This window comes from Saccopteryx leptura, chromosome 2 (assembly GCF_036850995.1).
Source record: "Saccopteryx leptura isolate mSacLep1 chromosome 2, mSacLep1_pri_phased_curated, whole genome shotgun sequence".
Lineage (NCBI taxonomy): Eukaryota > Metazoa > Chordata > Mammalia > Chiroptera > Emballonuridae > Saccopteryx > Saccopteryx leptura.
Window position 1 is genome coordinate 242942110 of NC_089504.1, and position 23608 is coordinate 242965717.

The window sequence follows — 23608 nt, forward strand, 5'->3', positions numbered from 1 at the left end:
AAGGCTGGGGGTCTGACGTCCCAAGGAGCTGATCATGTTGTCTTCCAGCGTTCTTCCATATTTTCCCAGAGGCTCTCAGCTCCCAGCCTGAGTTCCTCATTCCTAGTAATTGTACCGGCAGCACTGCATGTATTGCCTGGTGCAAGTGGCCCAGGACGGAACTTTAACCCCTGCCCTCTAGGAGACTAGGGCTGGGAGGTCTGCCTTTGCCACCATCACATCTCCATCCCTAAAACAAGAGAAGTATGGGCACCCTGTTTCTCCAGCTGCCCTAGGCTGAGAGGGGCAACGGTCATGGGGTCGTTTGTTGCAGCTACTTTATGGGGTGAACCAAAGGTCCCCAGGAACAAAGCCACCCCACCCCCTCCTTCCTTAGCAGGAAAAGGCAGGGCAAGGAGGAGAAAGACCGTTTATTTCTCCACCCACAGTGGGACTGGTAGGTTTTCAAAAGAGCAATCACTGGCGTCCCTTTAAATCTTGGCTGACTTCCATCGCGACAGCCAATCAACAGAGGCGGAGCTGGTGAGTTGCCTGGGCAACAGGCCCCTGGTTGGCCGAGACCATCAGCCACCCCACTACCCGCTTCCAAGTAAGGGAAATGGACTCGGCTCTCGGGTCTGCTTTTTAGACCTACAAGGCCTCCTCGCCTCGCTCCTGAAGCCAGAAGCTCCAGCCTTTGGATCTCGACATTGGGAGCGATTTGGTGGGGAGGCTGGGGTGGGAAGGAAAGGATACCAATGCTTTTATCTGGGACAGACAGAGGCCTGGGGTTGGGGGCGAGGGGTGGGGGGAGAAGGAGGAGGAGGTCAGGGTTTCAGAAGGATGAGGAGACACAAGCACAAAATATGATGATACCTCTAGTCCCCCTCTCTCTGGCCCGCCCCATTGCAAAACTGCTCAATCTGGGGGCAGAGATAGGTGACAGAGATGGGGGTAGGCGGAGCTTCCCAAGTGCCCCTTTCTCCCCTAAGAGCCCCCGCAGGCCCCTAAGTGCTTAACCTGAATCCTGCTGGCAGACAAGCCTGTACAGATGTGACAGAGACACAGATGGGATTCACATGGAGTGTCACAGGGGTCTTCTGTCTCTTCCCCCCAGACTGGGGGTAAGTGGAGGCACGTGGGTGTGCGTGCATGTGTTCAACAGGACGCGTGTGTTTGTGTGTGGGGTGGGGCTCTGTCTTTTTGGTAGGGAGGTCGCTGTGGTTTCTGGTACTCTCCCTGCGACCCTCTCAGGGTCGGAGCTGGCTGGCCTGCCGTCCTCCCATCATTCCCAACGGCCACCAGCCAAATCCCCAGAACGCTTCCGGCTTCTTCCGTAGGCTACTCCCCAGCCCTGAACTTGGGCCACCAGGAGGACAGCCCTGGTGGAGGGAGGCCTATGCCGGACCAGGAGCAAAGCAGGACGGAAGGTGGGCGACCTGGGGCCTCAGGCCTTGGCGGGGGCCTCACACACACCCTGGGCTGTGAGCTCGGCCAGCACGTTGTCTAAGTAGCTAGCGTCCGGGTAGCCATGGCCCGTGAGGTTGGATCCGAACTCGGTCTTGTGGTGAATTTCGTTCCACACCACGGTGTCCGACTCGCCCGTGGTGTTGGACGTGCCAATGGTGAAGATGAGCCTTCGCTCCCAGGCGGTGATGAGCAGTCTCAACACCTAGGGGCGGGGCGGGGGGCGGGGCTGGGTCATAGGCAGCCCTGCCCGAGGCCTGAGCCCAGCCAGCCCTGCCTCCCCCTACTCCCCTCCCTGCCCCGTTGTCGCTCCTGCTAAGCTCAGCAGGATGCCCTGTGGCCACCGGGCTTGTCCACTTCCTTCCCTGGACTGACTCCCTCAGTACAAAGCTGTTTCCAAGTTTTCTGCCTGTTTCTTTGGGGTGAAGGAAGGGTCTCAAACTGATGGCCCACCACTGTGTTTGGTTTGGACCGCACACTGTATTAAATAGTCTTTGTGACTGCGTTGGTTATATTAAAAAACCTGGAGATTTTACACAAAAATCAGAATTTCTGGCTTCTCTTAAAACACAAAAAAGTAAAAGCAGACAAAATCTATAATGTGGTAGTGAAGAGCCAAGACTGCTTGGGTTCAAATTCAGGCTCCACTACTTACTAGCTGTGTGACCTGGAGCAAGTTACTTGCCCTCTCCGAGACTGTTTCTTAATCTGTAAAATGGGGTAAGACCTTGATCTCAGCAGTGCCCGCTAGGTTGGATGCACACTAGGTGTTTATGGTCAATGCTGGCATGGGGGTGGGGGGAATGTGAGAGCAGGGACTGGGGTTAATGGGTACCACAGGCCTGCGCTCACAGTGGCTGGGGCCCTGTACCCTCATGACACCCACCTTCCGGCCCTTCTCGTTGTTGGGCAGGTAGCAGTGGCGCGGGAAGCCTCTTGCAGTGAACTTCTTGCCTGGGTTGGGGTGCTCAGGGCCCTGTGGGGAGGGGCGGTAGGGGCTTAAACTAAAGACAGGTGTGGGGGGGCCTCTGGAGGGGCCAAAGGTGTTGAGGTCAGGAGTCCAAGGAGGGGCTCACCTGGATGCCTGTGGGGATGTCATAGACAATGCGGATGGTCTGGGTGTCAGCGAAGCCGGGCAGCGAGTGGGGGATAAGGTGGAACTCCATCTTCCCAGGTGGCTGAGTGCCCGTCTTCTCCCCATAGATGGCCTTGCAGGTAGGGCACTGCAGGCTCCCATCCTGTGGCAGGGGAGGCTAGGGGTGAGGTCCCCAAGTGTTCTGGTCCCACTAGACTCCCTTGCCTGCTCCCCCTCCACACCCCCCCAGCCGACCTTGTTGCCATTGGAGTACATGGCCACGAGGCACAGCAGGTGGTACATGTGGCCGCAGCGGCCCAGGCGGCCCACGAGCTCAGGCCGCACACCCTTGTGCCGAAGCACGCCCTCGTAGCCGGATGCCGTGACCAGCCGCTCCATGCAGATGGTGCAGTCCTGGGGGGAGGGACAGAGAAGGGAGACTGAGGCCTGGGTGGGGCAGACACCCCTTCTTGGGCACCCATTTGATACCCCATTTACCGAATTCAGATATATGGGTCCCTCACACCTCGTCCAGAGGAATTAAAAGACTATCAAAAGCAAAACTTAGGCCTGACCAGGCGGTGGCACAGTGGATAGAGCATCGGACTGGGATGCGGAAGGACCCAGGTTCGAGACCCTGAGGTCGCAACTTGAGTGCAGGCTCATCTGGTGTGAGCAAAACGCTCACCAGCTTGGACCCAAGGTCGCTGACTCGAGCAAGAGGTTACTCGGTCTGCTGAAGGCCTGCGGTCAAGGCACATATGAGAAAGCAATCAATGAACAACTAAGGTGTTGCAACGAAATACTGATGATTGATGCTTCTCATGTCTTTCTGTTCCTGTGTGTCTGTCCCTATTTATCTGACTCTTGCTCTGTCTCTGAAATAAATAAATAAAAATAAATAAAAAGGCCCTGGCCGGTTGGCTCAGTGGTAGAGCATCGGCCTGGTGTGCAGAAGTCCCGGGTTCGATTCCCGGCCAGGGCACACAGGAGAAGCGCCCATCTGCTTCTCCACCCCTCCCCCTCCCCTTCCTCTCTGTCTCTCTCTTCCTCTCCTGCAGTCGAGGCTCCACTGGAGCAAAGATGGCCCGGGCTCTGGGGATGGCTACTTGGCCTCTGCCCCAGGCGCTAGAGTGGCTCTGGTCGCAACAGAACGACGCCCCGGAGGGGCAGAGCATTGCCCCCTGGTGGGCAGAGCGTCGCCCCTGGTGGGTGTGCCGGGTGGATCCTGGTCTGGCGCATGCGGGAGTCTGTCTGACTGTCTCTCCCCGTTTCCAGCTTCAGAAAAATACAATAAATAAATAAATAAATAAAAAGCAAAACTTAAAAAATATAAGTAAAAATAAGTTACAAAAATTGTTGATCACTAAAAGATTGATACCTGTGGCCCTGGCCGGTCGGCCCGGCATGTGGAAGTCCCAGGTTCAAGTCTTGGTCAGGGCACACAGGAGAAGCGTCCATCTGTTTCTCCACCCTTCCCCCTCTCCTTCCTCTCTATCTCTCTCTTCCTGTCCCACAGTCAAGGCTCCATTGGAGCAAAGTTGGCCTGGATGCTGAAGACAGCTCCATGGCCTCTGCCTCAGGTGCTAGAATAGCTCTCATTGCAGTGGAGCAATGCCTCAGATGGGCAGAGCATCGCCCCCTGTTGGGCATGCCAGGTGGATCCTGGTCGGGCGCATGCGGGTGTCTGCCTGTCTGTCTGCCTGCCTCCCCGCCTGCTTCTGACTTTGGAAAAGTACAAAAAAAAAAAATTTATACTTGTGGTTCTATTAAACTTCAGCATTTCTGTTTATCAAAAGAATTGCAAAAAGAGTAAAAAGGCAAACCTACAAACTGGTAGAAAGGACTGTCATACTGAGGAGTGGGAAGGAGAGGGGAGGAGAGGGGAGGGGGCTCTCTATCTCTGCAGGCAAAGCCTTGGCCCTCCCCCAGGTCTGTACCTTCCCCTGGGACTCACCTCATCAGGTGGGTTCTTCACCTTCTGCATGTACCTTCGAACCACATCCTCAGGGTTCTTACCTGCAAAGACACAGGAAGTGGGCTTTAGGGTATCCAGAGTCTACTCCTGAGGGCTTGGCTCAGGATGAAGTCAGGGGTTAGATAGGTGGGGCTGGCAGGGGTTAAATGTCAGGGGTTGCAGTAGGTTCGATGTAACTGGAGTTGGTGGCATAAGAGGTCAGGCAAACGGGAATTGAGGTCAGGAGATGAAGGTGAGGTCATGAGTCCCAAGAACAAATTGGAGCTGAGGGGTCAGGAATTGTGGTCAAGGGTTAATAGGGTTAAGTTCATGGGTCAGGGTGGGGTGTGGGGTTAAGTTCACGGGTCAAGGTGGGGCGTGGAAGGCATACTCTTCTTGAGATGCTTCTTCTTGGTCTTGCGGCACACCCCAGGCACGCCGGGCACGGGCTTGACGTCGCTCTTGCTCACCGGTGGCGGGTGCAGGATAGGTTTGGGGGCCCTCGTCAGGCATACGGGCAGCCCAGCCGCACACAGCAGAATCCCGGTCATCCCTGGGGGCGTGGCCTGAGCAGTCAGGGGCGGGGCGCATCCCAGGCCCCGCCCACCGCACGTTGTTGGGTGGGCGCATGGGGCCTCTTCCTCAGACTCCACCTACCTGCTCCCTCTCAAGGATCCCACGATCCTCAGGTGGATGAGCGGGGTGTGTGTCCTGGGCCCCACCTCTCAGCCCCACACCAGGTTAAAGCCAAGTGGAATGCCTTTTGTGATCCTCAGCCACCCTGATGCCATGGCCCAATGGGAGAGGCGTTTTCTCTGGGTCCCGCCCACCAGCTCGTTAAGGGGCGGAGCCAAGGGGCCGACAGGTGGGGCTGCCTCCTTGTGGGCCCCGACCTTCTTTGGAGTCCTGAGCTGGACCTCACCTGCCAGGGCTGGGTGGACAGGCCCGGTACCATTCAAGTTCTTCACTGGGAGCGCGGGGACCCTGAGGGGAGAAGAGAAGAGGCTGCAGCTGGATTTCAGCCCTAACACCAGAGGATCAGGGGACAATGGTTTGCCTTCGGGCTTTGGCTCCTGGGCATTGTCTGACCCCTTTGTGCATGTCTAAGTCATTTAGAATGATTCCCAGGGAGCTGGATTCTTATTCTGACATCCTTCTATAAGGTGGGGTGTGACCAGGACCTCACCCCGGTTATAATGGAATGAACCCCTAGACTTGCTAACGACTCTTCCCCATTCCACAGCTGGCCTCCTTCCTAGTGAGAGCACTTGGGTTCCAAAAGCTCTTTTTCACTGGCCACTGTGCCTGAAACCCAACTATTAGTGCTTTAGTCATTCCAGCCTCTCTCAGAGTTTGCTGTATGAAGCACTAATCCCCATAAAAGATTCTGGGGAAGAATTCAGGGATCCAATAAGTTAGGAAACACTTCAAAGTCTCCCTCTGGGAAAATTCACAACATATATGAGCATATTAAAACCTCTGAGAAGTCCTGCATAAGGACATATGATTAGCGATGGTAAAGCCAGGTTTTCCAAAGACATTTGATGATTATTTTTTTCACCTCTGTAATAGCTACTGATGTCAGTCCGAGACTTAGGCATAGTCTTCTCTTCAAATGAAGAGACGCCAAGACAGTGCAGGCTGCTGCTTCTCTTCGCCCTTCCCCCAAAGAGCTCTGACCTTTGTAATCAGCCAGAGCTGCTTTCATATCTTAGCTCAACGGCTAACCAGCTGGGTGGACTCCCAGCACATCACACTTCTCATAAACCTGTCTCCTCTGTGGAACAGGATAATGTGCCACCTCCCTTGTGTTTGCTGTGAAGAATCAAAGAAATTCTGCACATCAAAGGCCGAACACAACTCCTGGTACCTAATAAAGATGCTAACAGCATTAACCATCATTGTCACCATCATTACTTCCCAGTGTGACCTTGAATGAGCAATTTCACCTTTGCACACCTCCACCCACTAAATCATAGTGAGACTTCTCTCCGTCTTGGAGAGGAAACCATGTACGCATTGCAGTGACAAGGCAGGGCAAGTCACTTAACCTCTGCGGTCCTCAGTTTCCTCATCTGTCAGATGGGGACAATAATGCCTCACCTATAAGGTTGTTGGGAGGGCTGAATGAAAAAGTCTGCTGTGATCTGTACGGTGTGCCTGCCTGAGCCTCCACGACCTCAGTGCTTGGCTGTTGATGGGCGTGGTCCCTGAATGGCTAAGTTTCGATGAAGGAGTGTGTTCTGAAAGCTAGGGCAGCCTGATAGGCCCAGGGGCTGTGCCAGGATGGGGTGTAGGAAGGGATGGGGTGCAGGAAGGGATGGGGCAGTGATAGCTGGGGAAGAAGCTGCTACAGCCCCCTTAGTGTGCCTGCTAAGGACTGAGCCTGGCCACTGCTGCCTTGTCACCGGCCCCTGGCAGGCATAGTTGGCACCAGGGAACTGGCTTCAAGCAAATAGTATGGTTGGCAGGCTTGGGTGCAGCTGCAGTGGGCCCAAACACACACACACACACACACACACACACACTCACACACACCCTGGATATGTGTGCTATATATATATGTGCACACTTAAAAAATATATACACACACATACATGGAGAACACAGCACAAACAGGCACCCCCCCCTGGGAACATGCTTCCCACATGTGTACACACACAGGCACACAAACACACTCTCCAGGGAGCCCCCTCCCTACACACAGATATACTGTATGTATATGAACACATATATACTGCACGGAAACACACACACCAGGGAGTACATAATATGCACACGTATATACAGATACACTCAAACAACATCAGGGAACATACCCCATGAACATACACAGATTCAGACACACACACACTTCTGCATGGAGAACACCATACAAACGCATACACATACACTCCAGGAAACACACCACACACATGAGACACACATGTATACACACTGCAAGGACACTTGATCAGACAAGTGATGCTAGCTCATGCAGGGTGGCACACTTCCAGCCAGGGCCACCTCCCTGAACACACATGGCCGTGGAAACACAGTCAGCAAATTCAGGAAAAATGCACCTCACACAAGCACCTAGCACTATGTAGCCAGCAAGGGGACCTCACAGTCTTATGAGGGTCCAATGAGTTAAAACACGTAAAGCTGTTTGGTGCAGGGGTATAAGGGGAGGTCTTAATTTTCTTCTTCCTGCAGCCTGCTGGAAGCCAAGAGATGGGACTGAGTATATATCTGAGCCTTCTCAGGGTCTATTTTAATACTCTAGGACCTTCCTGGGGGTATTGCCACCCTGATCTTATCCCTTCCCACACTCTTATAGGAAAGCAGAGAGGCGTGTACCTCAAGTCCTCCTCTTCCCTGTCCTGTCCTTCAAAATGCTTCTATTGTAGACACATTGTTAAGGTCCTCAAGATAGATCTCCCCAACCCCTTCTTTCCCTTTTTTCTCATGATAAAACATTCCTCCTTCTCTCCAGGGCTTTCTGTAAAACTGGTGGAAACTACTTAGCATATCCTCACATCTGGTCTCCTGCCAGTGGCAGACATCACTAATCCATTACAGCACACTCTCAAGCTAAGCTAAATTCTCAGCACAGTGCTTCAGACAGCCTCCACCAATCAGTAAGGACAGTGTGCTAACCCAGGTCAATAAAATGCCCAAAGGCTAGTCCAGCCCATGACTCTGGTCTTGCTGAACCTTTGGCCTGGGAGTTAGGCAGGGGAGGAAGCCCCAGATGGGAAGGTTTTAGGTCTCAGCTGCCCTACAATTTCTGGTGTTCAAAGGTATTGCTCCTGGGAAGAGGGTGGTGAGTGGAGCATGATGGTGGGGCTGTTTTTTATTTACCTATCAGTGAGCTGGGACAGTCCCAAGGTGGCCCCCAGCCCTTCTCAATCTGCAGGTCCCCTGCGAGAACCTAGAGTAGCAGGGTTCCCACGACACCCAAGCGTGGGAGCCACCTGGGCCCCCTTTTGATGTGGGAAATGTGCTGTTTCCTCCCAATCAGTGAGAACATCTTCCTGCCCTGGACAAGAGACCGCTGCCTGCAGGTCTCCCGGAAGTGGGGTCGGCTCTTCACTCTCTGTTCTGCTCTTTTGGGGCCTAGCCTGGGAAAGGGTCACAGGAACCCTGCAAGCCCCCCTGAAATCTGCTCTGAGCAGAAGCTTGGCCTGGGCACCCCACGGTATAGATGGGTTGCACTGCCATGCTGGTCTTTCTGCTGCCATTCCCACGCCCATCAGATCTGGTCTGTCCTCTGCCCTCAATCCCCTGTGGCTCCTACATTGCTCAGGGTAAATCTGACCTCCTAATAGAGCCAGTATCTACCCCTGCAACTCCATTTTTCCCATGCTCAGCCCCCATTCCTCTACTATAGCTTCCCTGATCTCCCTGCTGCTCCTCAAACATTCCAGGCACATTCCCACCCCAGGGCCTTTGCACTTGCTAATCCCTCTCCCAGAATGCTCTTTCCCAGATTTCCTCATGTCTTGCACCCTCACTTAACATAGGTTTCTGCCCCAATGTCTTCTTATCAGAGAGCTTCATTTTTTTTTTTTTTCATTTTTCTGAAGCTGGAAACAGGGAGAGACAGTCAGACAGACTCCCGCATGCGCCCGACCGGGATCCACCCGGCATGCCCACCATGGGGCGACGCTCTGCCCACCAGGGGGCGATGCTCTGCCCATCCTGGGCGTCGCCATGTTGCGACCAGAGCCACTCTAGCACCTGGGGCAGAGGCCAAGGAGCCATCCCCAGCGCCCGGGCCATCTTTGCTCCAATGGAGCCTTGGCTGCGGGAGGGGAAGAGAGAGACAGAGAGGAAGGAGAGGGGGAGGGGTGGAGAAGCAGATGGGCGCTTCTCCTGTGTGCCCTGGCCAGGAATCGAACCCGGGTCCTCCACACGCTAGGCCGACGCTCTACCGCTGAGCCAACCGGCCAGGGCCTTATACAATACATTTTTAAATAAAATATGTATTTCCGATGGCTTTAGGCGACCCCTGTGTTTTGGTCGTTCGACGCCCGCTGGGGTCGCGACCCACAGGTTGAGAACCGCTGCCCTAGAGACATCTCTGTCTTTGCCCTTGACTTACTTCAAAAATGTTTTTGTCATAGTGCTAAACATAGCCAATATCATAAAGTCTTTGGTGGCCCTGGCCGGTTGGCTCAGTGGTAGAGCGTCGGCCTGGCGTGCAGGAGTCCCAGGTTCAATTCCCAGGCAGGGCACACAGGATAAGCGCCCATCTGCTTCTCCACCCCTCCCCCTCTCCTTCCTCTCTGTCTCTCTCTTCCCCTCCCGCAGCCAAGGCTCCATTGGAGCAAAGTTGGCCCGGGCGCTGAGGATGGCTCCATGGCCTCTGCCTCAGGCACTAGAATGGCTCTGGTCACAACAGAGCAATGCCCCAGATGGGCAGAGCATCGCCCCCTGGTGGGCATGCCGGGTGGATCCCGGTCGGGTGCATGCGGGAGTCTGTTTGACTGCCTTCCCGTTTCCAACTTCAGAAAAATACAAAAAAAAATAAAAATAAAAAAAAAATAAAGTCTTTAGTGTGACCAGGCCCTCCCTGCCTCTGTGACCTCATCTTCTACCCCTGCGTCTCTCTGCTCCACACACACCTGCTGCTGCTCTAATGTGCTGAGCATGGTCCCCTTTCAAGGCCTTTGCACCTGTTGTGCCCTGTGCCCAAAAGGCTTTCCCATCAGATGCTGAATAGTCACTTAGGTCTCTGCTGCAACGCCACCTTGTCAGAGAGACCCTCCTGATTACTCAACATCGACATTAGTATCTAGTACATAGTAAATGTTCAGTAAACACTTGTGTGAGTGAATGAAGGAAGCCTGGATTGTGTGGGAAGGTTCCAAACAGAGGACTCATGTACATGAATATCATTAATGGGCACACTGTTCCCATACATTCTCTGCACACATTTGCAGTGAAACCCAAGCAGGAGTCCCAGAGAAACACCCTCTGCAGCTGCTAGCCCCCCGGGGGTCTTTGCCAACACTCATTGGCACTCAAAGGAAGCATCTTATGTGGGCATCTTGAGGGAACAGCCCAAGCAAACTTTCTCTAAGAAATTCCCAGGAATGCTCCCCATCTAGTTTGAGGCAGGAGTTCCATGGCAAGAGCTTGGGGAGCCCAGACATTTCATATCTGTCCTTTGAAGACAGCTTCAAAGGTCACTGCCTTCAAGAGGCCTTTTCTGATCTACCACAAGCAAATTCATATCCACTCCTCCTTTTAATTCCCAAGGAACTTCTGAGTTTTCAGTCTTGCTTTCTTGTTGTGTGGTTCCACTCCTATAGCTTCCATCAGATTGTGAGCTTCTGGAAATATCTTTGACCCAACACTGTGACCCTCAGATTGAGGATGAAACTCAGCACACATGGGTGCTCAGTGCAGCACTCGGTGGGGGAACCCAACGGGGGGGGGGGAGGGGAGAGGACGGGAGGGAAGAAGAGGGGAGGATGGGGCTGGAAGTTCCCACGCCTGGGGTGGCATGTGCAGACAGGAGTGTGTGGTTTGGCCTCCCAGGGAGTGGGACAGGAAGTGCTTCAGGTCTGTGGGGTGAGGTGGGGGTGTTTGGTTTGACCTTGTGATGAGGGGTGGGGAAACAGAGCAAGAGGGCGGAGGGCAGCCCGTGAGGCCGGGAAAAGGGGGAGGGGGGGCGGCCAGAGGCCCAATGGGGACACGGTGAGGGCGAGACTTTTCATGTTGCTCTTTTCAGTACTTTTTTTTATTTTTGAAGCATTTAGATGTAACACCTATTAAAGAACTGCAGAAACAGAATGTGGACTCTTTTAAGTAAAAACGTACAATCAGTGCTAGAAATAAAAAAAAAAAGAAAACACTGACACACACCCACCACATGAAAGCCCACCTCCCCACGGGCTCCTGCCTTCTGCCTCAGCCCCACCTGCAGGCTATGCTCAGTACCCGGAGTGACCCTGTCACAACAAAGTCACAACAGTCTCTCTCCAGCTCACAGTTCCGCTAGCTTCCATCTCATGCACAAGTAAAAGCCAAAGTCCTCCACATGGCCCTTCAGGGCCCTGGAAGACTGGCCGCATTTCATCTCTGACCTCCTCTGCCACTGCTTACCCCCTGCAGCCTCTCCAGTCATACTGACCTCCTCAAACATACCAGCTGCGCTCTTGCCTCAGGGCCTTTGCACAAGCTGTTCCCTCTGTCAAAAACTCTCACCCAAGCTACCGGAGTGGACTGCTTCTTGATCTCCTTTAACTTTTGCTCAAATATTGCCTTCTCAGTGAGACCTTTTCTGACCTCTTTATTTAAAATCATATCCTTCTCACCGTTCCCTACATCCCTTCTTGTCTTTATTTTTTTTAACCCTGTAGCTGGTACTACTCTCTACCATATTCTAGAATTTATTTTGATTATTGTTTGTATCTCACTAGAATGTGAGCTCCAGCGAGGCAGGGGAGGTCTGTTTTGTTCATTGCCGTATCTCCAAGGCCCCAAATAGCACCTGGTATACAGTAGTTGCTTAATATAGATGGATTAATTAATTAATTAAGAAACAGATGCCAGGGGAGAAGGTGTTTGAAGAGCATTAAAATAAGAAGAAGGGAAAAGAGGGAAAAGAGGAGGGGATGAATCAGATATAACTGCACAATTCAAGCTTGAATCCTTCCTTCAAGATCCTCCTTCAAAAGCAAAGTGTCCCTAACCTACACTAACCAGCCCGAACTCTGCGTTAGTTGCAAAGCGTCTTGGGAAAGAGAAGTGTGGAGCACAGGTTCGTGTGCAAGGTTCCAGGAGAGAAGCGTGCATTCCAGAGCTGAAATACAAGGTGCGTTGCTTTGGAGAAAAGGCAAAAGATATAAGGTATAACTTTGGTTTTTAACATATACTGCAATTTTATTTATTTATTTATTTATTTATTTATTTATTTATTTATTTATTTATTTTATTTTCTGAAGCTGGAAACGGGGAGAGACAGTCAGACAGACTCCCGCATGCGCCCTACCGGGATCCACCCGGCACGCCCACCAGGGGCAAGGCTCTGCCCACCAGGGGGCGATGCTCTGCCCCTCCAGGGCGTCGCTCAGCCGCGACCAGAGCCACTCTAGCGCCTGGGGCAGAGGCCAAGGAGCCATCCCCAGCGCCTGAGCCATCTTTGCTCCAATGGAGCCTTGGCTGCGGGAGGGGAAGAGAGAGACAGAGAGGAAGGAGGGGGGGGTGGAGAAGCAAATGGACGCTTCTCCTATGTGCCCTGGCCGGGAATCGAACCTAGGTCCCCCGCACGCCAGGCCGACGCTCTACCGCTGAGCCAACCGGCCAGGGCCTATACTGCAATTTTATACCAACACTTTTCTTCCCTCCCCCAACCCCCTAACCATATGAAACAATACCAATTGTACTAATAAAACCAACATCATAGAACCTGAAAAAAAAAAAGAAACAGATGAACATAGGGTACAAAGAAGGTACCAGCGATGCAGCAAACTGGGGAAAGATGACAAGATAAAGGGTCGATCCCCTCAACCCAGAAGGGGCACTTGCAGATCAAGGAGGATGCAACAAACAGCCCAAGAGAAAGGCAAGCAGAAGAAAGAAACAAATAATTGACAAAAGAAGGAACCACGGGGCAGCCCAGTAAAGGAGGAAGTTCTCAGGCTCGGGAAGAAACAGAGGTATGAAAACTCAAATGGCATCTCCATGGCACCGACGAGGCTGGCAATGTTGTCTGCGTCTGACAGGGTGGGAGGGAGAGGTGCCCTTTGCCCACTGCGACGGAGTGGGTACAAATGACAGGGACCTGAAAAATGCCGCCACTTGGGCATTTGGCCTCAAGCTGGACAATGGCCTGCGTTGCCGGCCCCAATTCTCAGGTGCAAAAGCTGAGGACCAGAGAGGGCACTGAGCTCGGCTGGGGTCACACAGGGGAGGAGATGCTGAAGCAGGGCCCAAACGCAGCCTCTGCAGGCCCCCCCCTCCTCAGGGTCCCTGATACCCTGTGGAATCAGGGCTGGGGCGTGCTTTCTGGGATCATGGCCCGAAACTTGGAGTGGGCAGGCAGGGGGCTGGGCCACCCCAATACTCTAGCTGGTGTGGGGGGGATGACTTCGAATCACAGTTCTAACTGTGTGACCTGGAGCAAATACCACACTTTGGGAGCCTTGGTTTCCTCATAAGAAAAATGGGGATACTAGGACCTGCCCTCTTGGGTTTCTGTGGGAATTATGAGGCGATGTCTGCACAGCCACAAAATGGAGCCTGGGACGACATCATGAGTGCTCAGCACGGGGAAACAGGCCTGCAGCTCTCCCCCCTCCCCACCACCACGTGGGGTGGAAACTCTGAGTCTGCCCCACAGCTGTGTTCCAAAGGGCTGGAGGCTGCCCTCTCAGGAGACAGGGCGTATCTTCCCCACCCCTGCATGTCCCCCAGGCCCAGGCTGCCAGCTGGCTCCCTGCCCGCCCGCCACAGGAGCGAGTGGAAAAACCCCGGCCATGGAGATACTCTGCCCCCGCTGGCTGTGTGGCCTTGGGCAAGTCAGTGGCTCTCTCTGGGCCTCCGTACTGTTGCCCACCCAGGGCTGAGATGAGGATGGGTGTGAGGACAGAGTCAGAGCTCTCTGAAGAGCCCACTCCCATGCATACTGATCATGCACAGCGATTTTAAATGCACGTGTGAGGGCTAGTGGTTTTAACTCCGTTTGGCAGATGGGGAAACTGAGGCTAGGGAGGGAAAGCTGTTCGCTCAAGGTCACCCAGCTGGTAAAGGATGGAGGTAGGATCAAACCCTGGGTCTGTCTGAGTCCTGAGTGGGAAAGAGGGAGGGTGGAGAGAAGGGAGCAGGGGAAGGGAGAGAGTTGAGCAGGAAAAGGCAGAAGAGAAGGAGCAACAGACAGACAGACAGACAGAGACCAGGAGACACAGACCGAAAGAGACCAAGACTCAACTATGAAAGAAGAGTTATCAAGACTGTTCCCCGTTGAGTCATGCTCCCCAGACCTCATCTTGTTAAATCCCTAACGCCCAGCCCCTAGACACTTTGGAGACAGGGTCTTTGCAGCAGTGATTAAAATGAGGTCATTAGGGCGGGCCCTAACCAACAGCGCTGGTGTCCTTTTACGAAGAAAATTTGGACGCCATAAACACAGAGGTGGAGATGGGGGGAGTGCCATGAGGATTCTAAGGGTGCTGGGGACCAGCGTGCGAGTGGGGGGCCTGGCTCTGCAGAGACCCCATCCCTATCCTCTCATTGGCTGCACCTGGGACCTGACTGCCTTGGCAACGGGAGGCTTCAGCTGGTAGGCACCAGTCTGCCGCCCCCATCCTGCCTTCCTCATACTCCCCTCACTCAGCAGCAGGCTTCATGAGCCCTGCGCCCACCCCCCCACTCCGAGCCAGGGGTATTGTCAGCCGGTGTTCCTTGGAGATGAGGGTTGGGGGACTCAACACAGGGGCAGGGTCCCTGTGTTGTCTTGCAGGGGGAGGGTAGATGAGAGGGGCAGAGGTGAGACAGGTCAGGTCTGCATGGTGACGAACAGAGGGAGGAAGGAGCCCTTGTAGGTCCCTATGCCTCCCTTCCAGGACAATGTCTGGTCTCTGAGAGGGTCAGAAAGAGCTCCCAGGGGGAGGAGGAACGGAAGGACATAGACCATGGCTGGGGAGAATGGATTTCTGGCATGTCAGAGGGGACATGTTTAATGATCAGCACTCCCAGGGAATCATCTTTCTTCTCCCCACATTCCTCTTGAGCTCAAGCACACTCTATAGCTCCCTACAGCTGGAAGCACCAAGCCCAGGCTCCCCTAATGCCCCACAATCTGGCTCTGTAGTTCCTCTTGGGAAAAATCTCAGCCCCTGCCATTCCAGCAGGGAACACCCTGTGTGGTGTCCCAAACTTGCTAGGTTCATTCCCACCTCCCCCTTTTGCACTTACAGTGCTCTGGCATGGGTTCCCCTTCCCCTTCTCACATTCCAGCCCTCTTTACACCTCCAGCCCTTCCCTGAACATGCCATGTCCTTCTAGCCCCATTAAAGTTGTGCACCCTCTCCCCTCTGCCTGGAACAGCCTTTCTCCAGACCTGGCTACCTGCACAGAGGGGTCTGCCTGCCCACTCCATTCCTTCTTGGCCACACCACCCTGTCCCACTTCCTCCCCAGCACTTCCCTCTCTCTCTAGTGATTGTGTTCATTTACTTGTTTACTTGTTCTATGTCTGTCTCCCCATCAGTCTGGACCCCGTTTGTCTTGTTCGCTCTGTGAACCCCACACCCACAGTGCACATTTGGAGAATTAATATTGAGTAATAAAAGCTGAGTAATTCCCAGCCTGCTCTGAAACAGTGGCTCTTACAAATTTCATCAGTGAGTAAGACATTCATTTCACCTGGCAACCCGCTAAACACAAGTAGAACTGAGGCAAGAGGTTCATGGAACAATCCTTACCATCACTATGTGTGATACAGACTAGTATTTTCTACTCTACACTATTCCATTCCATTCCAGGAAAACTCTGGTTACAACCTTCTGATTTCATGATCCACTAGTTGGTTACAACAACACAGCCACCAAGGGAAGGTTCTCAGATTCTTGCTGCAGAGGTCCCTGGAACTTTCCTGGTTCTGCCCCCTTCTGCACCCACTCCAGTTGTTGTCCCTCTCTTCTTGTCATCCTGGGGCCCTCCATCCCTCCCTTTTCATCAGGAGCCAGGGCTAGGTTGCCATCTACAAAGAGCTGGGCCAGGTTGCCATCTATGAAGAGCTATAATGAACACTCCAACTCCTGGGTCCCCAGGTGGGCGAGGCCCTCCCTGACCTCCCAAGGTTTCCTCTCTGTTGGCACTGGGCCTGTCTGAGAGGAGTGCCCTGGAGGGGAAGGGAAGGGTGAGGCAGGCAGATGGCAACTGCTGATCTCCCCATGGAAAGTTACAGAACCCATGCCCCCCATACCAACCTTCCTACGGGATAACAAAAGTAGTCCTGTCACTGCTGAACTATCGGGATGCGTAGACGCTGTGTTCAGGTTCACAGCCTCTCCATAAGATGGGGAGTCCTGCTCCCATTTGACAGATGATGAAACTGAGGCTCGATGAAGGGGAGGGACTTGCCCCAGATCTCACAGCTCAGAAGTGGCCGTGAGGGGATTTGAACCTAGGCAGACTCTCAAAGGGACCAAAGGCCAGAAGCGGATTAAGGTTGGTTGAGGCCCCGGGTGCAGAAGAAAATATTGGGCCCCTTACGTTAGAAAAAAGTGTAAAATTGGGGTTTTGCGGGGCCCTTCAGAAGTTGGGGTTCAGGGCATGTACCCTGTGCGCCCGCTGTTAAATCCGCCTCTGCCAAAGGCACCCTACTTCCCTTCCCAAGGCCTCAGTTTCCTTTGGTGAAAGGGGAGGCCTAGATGAGGTGACCTCAAAGATTGTATCCAGACAGGTCCTTTGCTGGTCTCGGGTCATCATGGTCAATCCCCTAGGCCATGCCATAGTGTACAAGCAGATCTGGCTTTTGGTGCCTGCCCTTCCTCTTGGGCATCATGGTCCACACTTCACCTGGTCTTTTCCCTTCTGGGCTGTCCCAACGTCAAGGTCTTGGCTCCTACCTCTTATTCCCACTCCCCCAGGGCCTGGTCCTCTGCTGAAACTGACTGAGTCTGGGTGAGCAGCTGATAGGCTCATTGGGTCCCTATCCTGGGGCTTAGCTGCCAGGGATTTCCAGTCTTGGTATGACCTGGGTTCCTTTCCTCAAAGCCACTGGGAAATCCTGCGGATTCACAGAAGAGATTCTAAAAAGGGCCGCTCTGGTTAAAACAAGAGCAAAGAGGCTGGCTCTTGTGTGCCTGACTTCTCCTTATCCACCACTTCTCCTGCCACATTCTCAGGTCACCCCAGGAGTCCCTGGAGCCTAGTTTGAAAATCACAGTATTAGCCCAAAGTAATACTACAGGTCTGAGTTTCAATCCCTGCTGTCCACCTGGTGACTCTCAGAAGGTACCACAACTCTCCCAGCCTCAGCCTCCCCATCTGTAATTTGGGCATGATAGAATATTTGGAATAATTAATAAGATGATGTAGATAAAGTTTAGCAAACAAACATGGGACCACATACCCTTATTATTGTTGCTACAGTCCCACCACTTGTGAACGGTATGATCTTGGGAAGTTAGGAACCCTCCCCCATCAGTGCCTTCATCTGTTAATTGGGGGTGATGCTGGTGCCCACCCTCATAGGTGTTCGTGTATGGAGGTAAATTAATGGGAACCCATTAAGGTGCTTAGTTAATACATGATTGTTATTACGATTTAATTCTTGGCTCCTAGCCCTGCTGGGCAGCCACCCCTGTGCCAGGGGCCCATCTTACCCGGGCGGGATGGAGGCACGTGCGCTCACGGTGGTGGCGCGCTGAGGACCCGGACGGTTGAGGTTGTTCTGGCCCGGGGTGGGCCCGCCACTGGGGGCGCTCGGGCTCCGCGGGGGCACCCCAGGCGGCTGCGTGGGTTCGGTGGGGCCTGTGGTGGGCGCGGCCCAGAGCGCAGCGCCAGCGAAGGTGGCGCTGGGGCGCACAGCGAGCGCTCCGGGTGGCCCTCCAGGGGGCGGCGGGGGTGGCAGCGGCGGGGCAGCTGGGGGCGCCTTGCGACGCTGCGAGGCCAGAATGGCGTTGGAGGCGGCGCGCGTGCTGTTGACCAGCAGGCACTGCTGGCACGAGCAGGGCTGGCCGGAGCTGGCGCCCACGGGCCACGACTGCGACTTGGGGATGGAGCCGACGGTGAGCGGGTAGGCGAGGTCCAGGCGGCGGCGCAGCCGGCGGCGCCTGCGCGTCTGGCGGTTCATCTGCGACATGCTGTTGAAGTAGATGAGGTAGCAGAAGCCGAGCGATGAGAGGTCGAGCCACGGGTGCTGCTTCTCGTAGGCGTTCTGGATGGTGATGCAGATGTCCATGTCGTAGGCCGTCCAGGCGCCGCCATCGTTCTCCCACTCCCACACGATGCCCTTGCCCGGCGCCGAGGACGGGTCGTAGAAGTTGCGCCGCACCGGCCGCATGGTGCCTGTGTTCAGAAGGGGGAGCAGTCAGGACCTCCACGGAGGGTCAACAAAGGTGGTGTCAAGGCAGCATGCCATGCACATCAGCAAGGCATGATAGGGGCAGGACAGGCAAGCTCCCCCTCCCTCAGGGTCAAGAGTGGCACTGAAATGTATTGGTCATCACGGGCCCTGGGGGGCAGGAGGATGTAGGGGGCTGGGGTCTCTTCAGGCCAGGAGGACAAGCAGAGTCAGCACCTGGAGTGGGACAGAGATCCATGCACACACGTGGGTGGCATGCAGACCTTCATTAGTTCACTCATTCATTCCATAACCCTTTCATTAGCTCATGCACTTATCTATGCCCTTGTTCACACGTTCATGTATTCCTTGGTTCATTTATTCAGTAATCCTCCCATTAGTCTGTTCACCTTGCAGTTGGTCACTATGCTTCTCACTCCTTCGCTCACTCCTTTATCTGTGCATTCAATTATTCCTTCATTTACCACAATTCTATTTTAAATGTGTGCCGGTCCACATGTTCCTCCCCTTCTCTCCTTCTTCCTGTTTTTCTCCATCTGGTATCCTTTCTATTTTACCTATTTGTCTTGTTTTCTGTCTCCTCTCATTTGAATGTCACCGCCACAGAGGAGGGGACTTGGTTTCATTCACCACTATATCCCCAGCGCCTACACACAGTCGGTGCTCCATAGATATTTGTTGAACAGATGAGTAAATTCATGAGTTCAGACACTGATCCGTTTTGGACTCAACTATTCTTTTATTTCCTCATGCCTTTTGCTTATCCCCGGTACTGGTCCATTCCTTCGTCCACTGATTTGTTTTTTCATTCAGCTGTTCATTTGCTCCTTCCTTTAACTAACATTTGCTGGCTGACTGCTCTTTGGAGGGCTCCATGTTGAGTGCTCATTTGAAAAGAACATCATAAACACATGATAACTCAGCCAGGTGGGTATTCATATCCCCGCTTAAAAGATGAAGGCACTGAGGCTTTGCTCCCAACCACTAGTCTATGACTCCCGAAGCTCTAGGTGTTCCCTGAAAGCAAGGCTCCATGGGACACTGAGTTAAGCAAAGATAACCCAACATCCAGGCTGCAGGACTTCTCAGAGCCTTTAGCCGGCTCTGTGCCTGGGGCTGGTGTGGAAAGATTCTTTGGCTGGGTTTGTCTGGCACACCTGCAGGGAAATTACACACTTGACTGCTCCTCAACTCTGGGCAAGTCCCTTAAATCCTCCCAAGGTCTCTGTGGCCCCATCTCGAAAATGAGGGTGATGATGAATGAACTCGTGATCCACCCTGCCCCTCTCACAGGGCTGCTGGGAGGATTTGGTGAGAAGAGCCAGAGAGCACAGGGTCTGGGCAGGGCCCCAGGGCTAGGAAGCAGACAGACCTCGTTTCAAGTCCTGAACTGCCTAACTTTCTAGCTCTGTGACTATGGTCAAGTGACACAACATCTCTGAGCCACAGTTTTCTCATCTCTAAAATGGACACAAGCAGGCCTTCCCTGCGGGGTTGATAAAAGGATCATTTAAGACAGGGGTCGGGAACCTATGGCTTACAAGCCAGATGTGGCTCTTTTGATGGCTGCATCTGGCTCGCAGACAAATATTTAATAAAAAAAATAATGTTAAAAATATAAAACATTCTCATGTATTACAATCCATTCATTTCCTACCGCTTATGTTCATGGTTGCGGGTGGCTGGAGCCAATCACAGCTGTCCTCTGGGACAACACCAAATTTTTATTGGATAATGCGTAATGTACACGGGTCGTTGTATGGCTCTCACGGAATTACATTTTAAAATATGTGGCGTTCATGGCTCTCTCAGCCAAAAAGTTTCCCGACCCCTGATTTAAGACAAGTACTGTCTTGTCTCTGATGATTCCAAAATTTGTAATTCCCAGGCCCGTCCTCTTTGCTGAGAGTTGGATCTGTGTGTCCCATCACCTCCTTGGCAATGTCCCATGGAGGTTCCGTAGGCACCTCAAACTGAGTCTTGCCCAAGTGGAACTCCGATCTTTCCCTACCCCAAACCTGCTCCCCCTGAAGTCCTCTTCATCGTGGTTAGTGGACGCTCTGTCCTTCCAGCTGCTTGGGCCACCAACCCCCCAAAACTTGGACTTTACTTCTTACCTCATACCCCATGGCTAGTTTATCAGTAAATCCAGTCACCTCTACCTTCAAATACTGATCGCTTCCTCTCCCCAATGAACCGATTCTACCTATTCCCAGCCACTGTGTGTCTCCCGCGTGGACTGTTGCAGTCGACTCATGGCTGGTCTTCGCTTCTGTCTTTGGCTTCTGTAGTCGGTTCCCCACATGGGATCCTGTTCAATGCAAGTCAGATCACATCCTTCCTCTGCCCCAAATCCCCCATGGCTCACGTTCACTTGGAGTAGAAGCCAAAGTCCTGGTCATGACCTTCAAAACCCCACATTGTCTGTAAAGTCCTGCTCTCACTCGCTCCACTCTAGCCACCCTGACCTCCTTGCTGGTCCTCAAACATCCCAAGGGCTGTCCAGCCTCAGAGCCTTTGCACCTGCTGTCTCTTACCTGGAATAGGACCCTGGCATGCATAGATATTCTCACAGTTTTCTCTCCCCTTTCCTCTACTCTAGGTCTCTCTGCTCAAATGTCATCTCTTTGGAAAGACCTTCCCAAACCACTAGAACAACTACCCTCCCATGCTCATCCTCCCAGCCTGCTTTATTTCTCCTCCTGACACTTAGCACCGCCTGACATGATGTGTTAATCTGCATGTTTTCTTTACTCTCTGTCGCCTCCCATTAGGCTGTCAGCCCACAAGGATGGGCATCTTGACCATTTTGCTCATGGCTGTATCCCCAGCATGGAGCACGATGCCTGCACACAGTAGGACCTCATGACTGTTTCCATTTTTGAGGGGCATCCCCCACAGGGTGCCTGGCCCAGGAATCTGCAGCCAGATGGCTGGTGACACACCATGGCCTCCCCACACTCCACCTTACCCAGGTTTCTTTCTCCTGAGCACGCACTCTGACTGTCCTTACTTGGGTCCTTACTCAGGGCTGAAACAGCTTGTCCTCTGCACTCTCTCTGTTAGAATTTAGAACCCAAAGGGGTATGGACTTTCTCTGCCCTGTGTCCACTGCCCAGACCCTGAGAGCTGGGGAAATCAAGGCCCAGAGATGTAGCTGTTCATACCAGAGAAGCAGGGAGGGGGGGGGCCCCCCGAGCTCCTCTAATGTTCCAGCCAATCATGTGGAAAGTTCCCTGGGGCCTCTGGGGCGGCCTCATCCTGATGTCTGATTTATCATTTTAATTGAGTGTGTGCATATTGATTTTTTTCCCTTGACAACAGTGTTCTCTGAGAGGGGAGGAGTTACAGGGGAAATCCTGGGTCCTGTTCCTGCCTCTCCTCCTGAGTGCTGGTCTTCTCCTCCCAGGGCCTCAGTTTCCCTGACTGCAAAATGAGGGTTTGTGATAGACATCTTCAAGGTCTGATGTGTCCCAAGTACTGCCATTAGCCTCTGCTGAGCATTAAGGTGCTGTGTTACCTGGAAGGTGTGACCCCTGGGTGGGAAGGAAGGGAAGGGAAGAGAAGGGGAGGGGAGTAGGGGGGGAGGGGAATGAAAGGATGGGAACTTGTTTTATTTAACCACCTCTGTGTACCAAGCCTTGAACGGGCAGAGCAGGGTCAGAGGTGGGAGGGGCAGAGTGAAGTGGTTGAAACAACTCAGAAGTCTCCCAGGAGATGTACAAATTTGGGCTCCACACATAGCCTCAGTGTTCTCATTTGTAAAATGGGGGTAGTAGTACTTAGTGTGGGACAAGATAAGATAATGTATGTCATATGCTTAGCAGAGCACTTGGCTATAGTAAATGCTTGGTGACTATTAGCTAAGATGGCTGTTGTTATTACATACATGCACCCTCTCCCAGCCCTTGTGAACTCCTATTCATCCAACAAAACCCTCCTTATGCTCACCTCCTCCAGGAAGTGCTTTTCTGTTCTGCTGCTATAGTTGGCATACAGTTTTTTTTGTTGCATGTCTATCCTTGCACTGTCATTCAATTACTCGTTTTTATTCTTAATCTTCCTCACTGGTTGATAGCTTTCAGGAGGACAAGTACCAGATCAGTGTTACCAGCACCCGGCACAAAGCCTGGCACAAAGGAGGCGTCTGCAACTGAAACAGGCAACCTACTTGGCACAAGTCAGGGCGCAGATGCAGTGGGAAAGAGGAGGAGTTGGTCTTGATGGAGAGGGAGTGGAGACTGGAGCAGGAGCCAAAGCATACAAGGGGCCCCCTGGGGTGGAGGTGGGGACACGGTTCCTAAGGGCAGCATTGGCCAGCTCTGCAACAAAGGATTCTGGGAGCATCTCGGGGCCAGGTCAGGGCCAGCCAGCCCAGTCGTCCCTCTCTCCAGGGCTCTATTTACCAGGTATCGATTTTCCTGCCTGTTTACTGGTAGTTATTAAAGGCTGCGTCCCTGGAGTCCTTTTCAAACGAGGTTGGAGCCCAGAGAGCCGGAGTAATTAGGGCAGCTGCTGTCCTCCCCGCTGGGCTCCGCACTCCGCAATGCCCGCTGCTGCCGTCTGCCTGCCCGTCCACCTCTCCCACTCCCGCTGGCCCTGGACCAGGCCGAGGGGGGCCAGCTGCCTCCCTGGTGACCTGCCTGGGCTGCGATCTCGAGATTTCCAAGGGAGCAGAGGCGGAAATATTCTTTCTCTTCCACAGTGGCCTTGGCCTAGATTTTCAGCCAGAACAATGGGTCTAAGATGGGCCTGGAGGTTCTTCAGCCTGGGAGACGGGAAGGGCCTCAGACTGGCGGCCCAGAGACTAGACTGAGCTTTCTTAGGGACCCATTCTGCGGAGTGTCCTTGAGCTCCCCCCTCCCCCACCCATGCCCCATGGGCCTCAAGGGCACCCAGCTGCTCTGGCCACGAGGTCCCCATGGCTGTCAGGAATCTGTGTCAGGCACGTACCCTTTCTGGGCCTGTTTTTATGCATCTGCTTTTGTTGTCTGTCCCCCGCCCCCTCCTTTGTGTCTTAGGAATGTTTGGTTGAAAAATTCCAATCTTGTTCCAGCAGAGCTGAGGGGAAAGGGGCTTTGGCCAAATGTCAGCTGGAGGCTCGC

General features: G+C 53.4%; 1 protein-coding gene across 2 annotated transcripts in view; it reads right to left on the bottom strand.

The window, feature by feature from the left end:
• Window positions 1–392: 392 nt before the first annotated feature.
• The window catches only part of DTX1 (deltex E3 ubiquitin ligase 1), a 35541-nt gene continuing 12325 nt past the window's right edge, over window positions 393–23608 (bottom strand). For both annotated transcript variants that reach the window (XM_066370848.1, XM_066370849.1), the window contains exons 3-10: window positions 17803–18487; window positions 5401–5462; window positions 4870–5031; window positions 4479–4540; window positions 2777–2935; window positions 2523–2684; window positions 2333–2422; window positions 393–1651 (exon numbers count right to left, since the gene is read on the bottom strand). In XM_066370848.1, coding sequence (XP_066226945.1) covers window positions 1427–1651; window positions 2333–2422; window positions 2523–2684; window positions 2777–2935; window positions 4479–4540; window positions 4870–5031; window positions 5401–5462; window positions 17803–18487 — 1607 coding nt within the window. In that variant the 3' untranslated portion in view covers window positions 393–1426. The remainder of the gene's footprint in view (window positions 1652–2332; window positions 2423–2522; window positions 2685–2776; window positions 2936–4478; window positions 4541–4869; window positions 5032–5400; window positions 5463–17802; window positions 18488–23608) is intronic.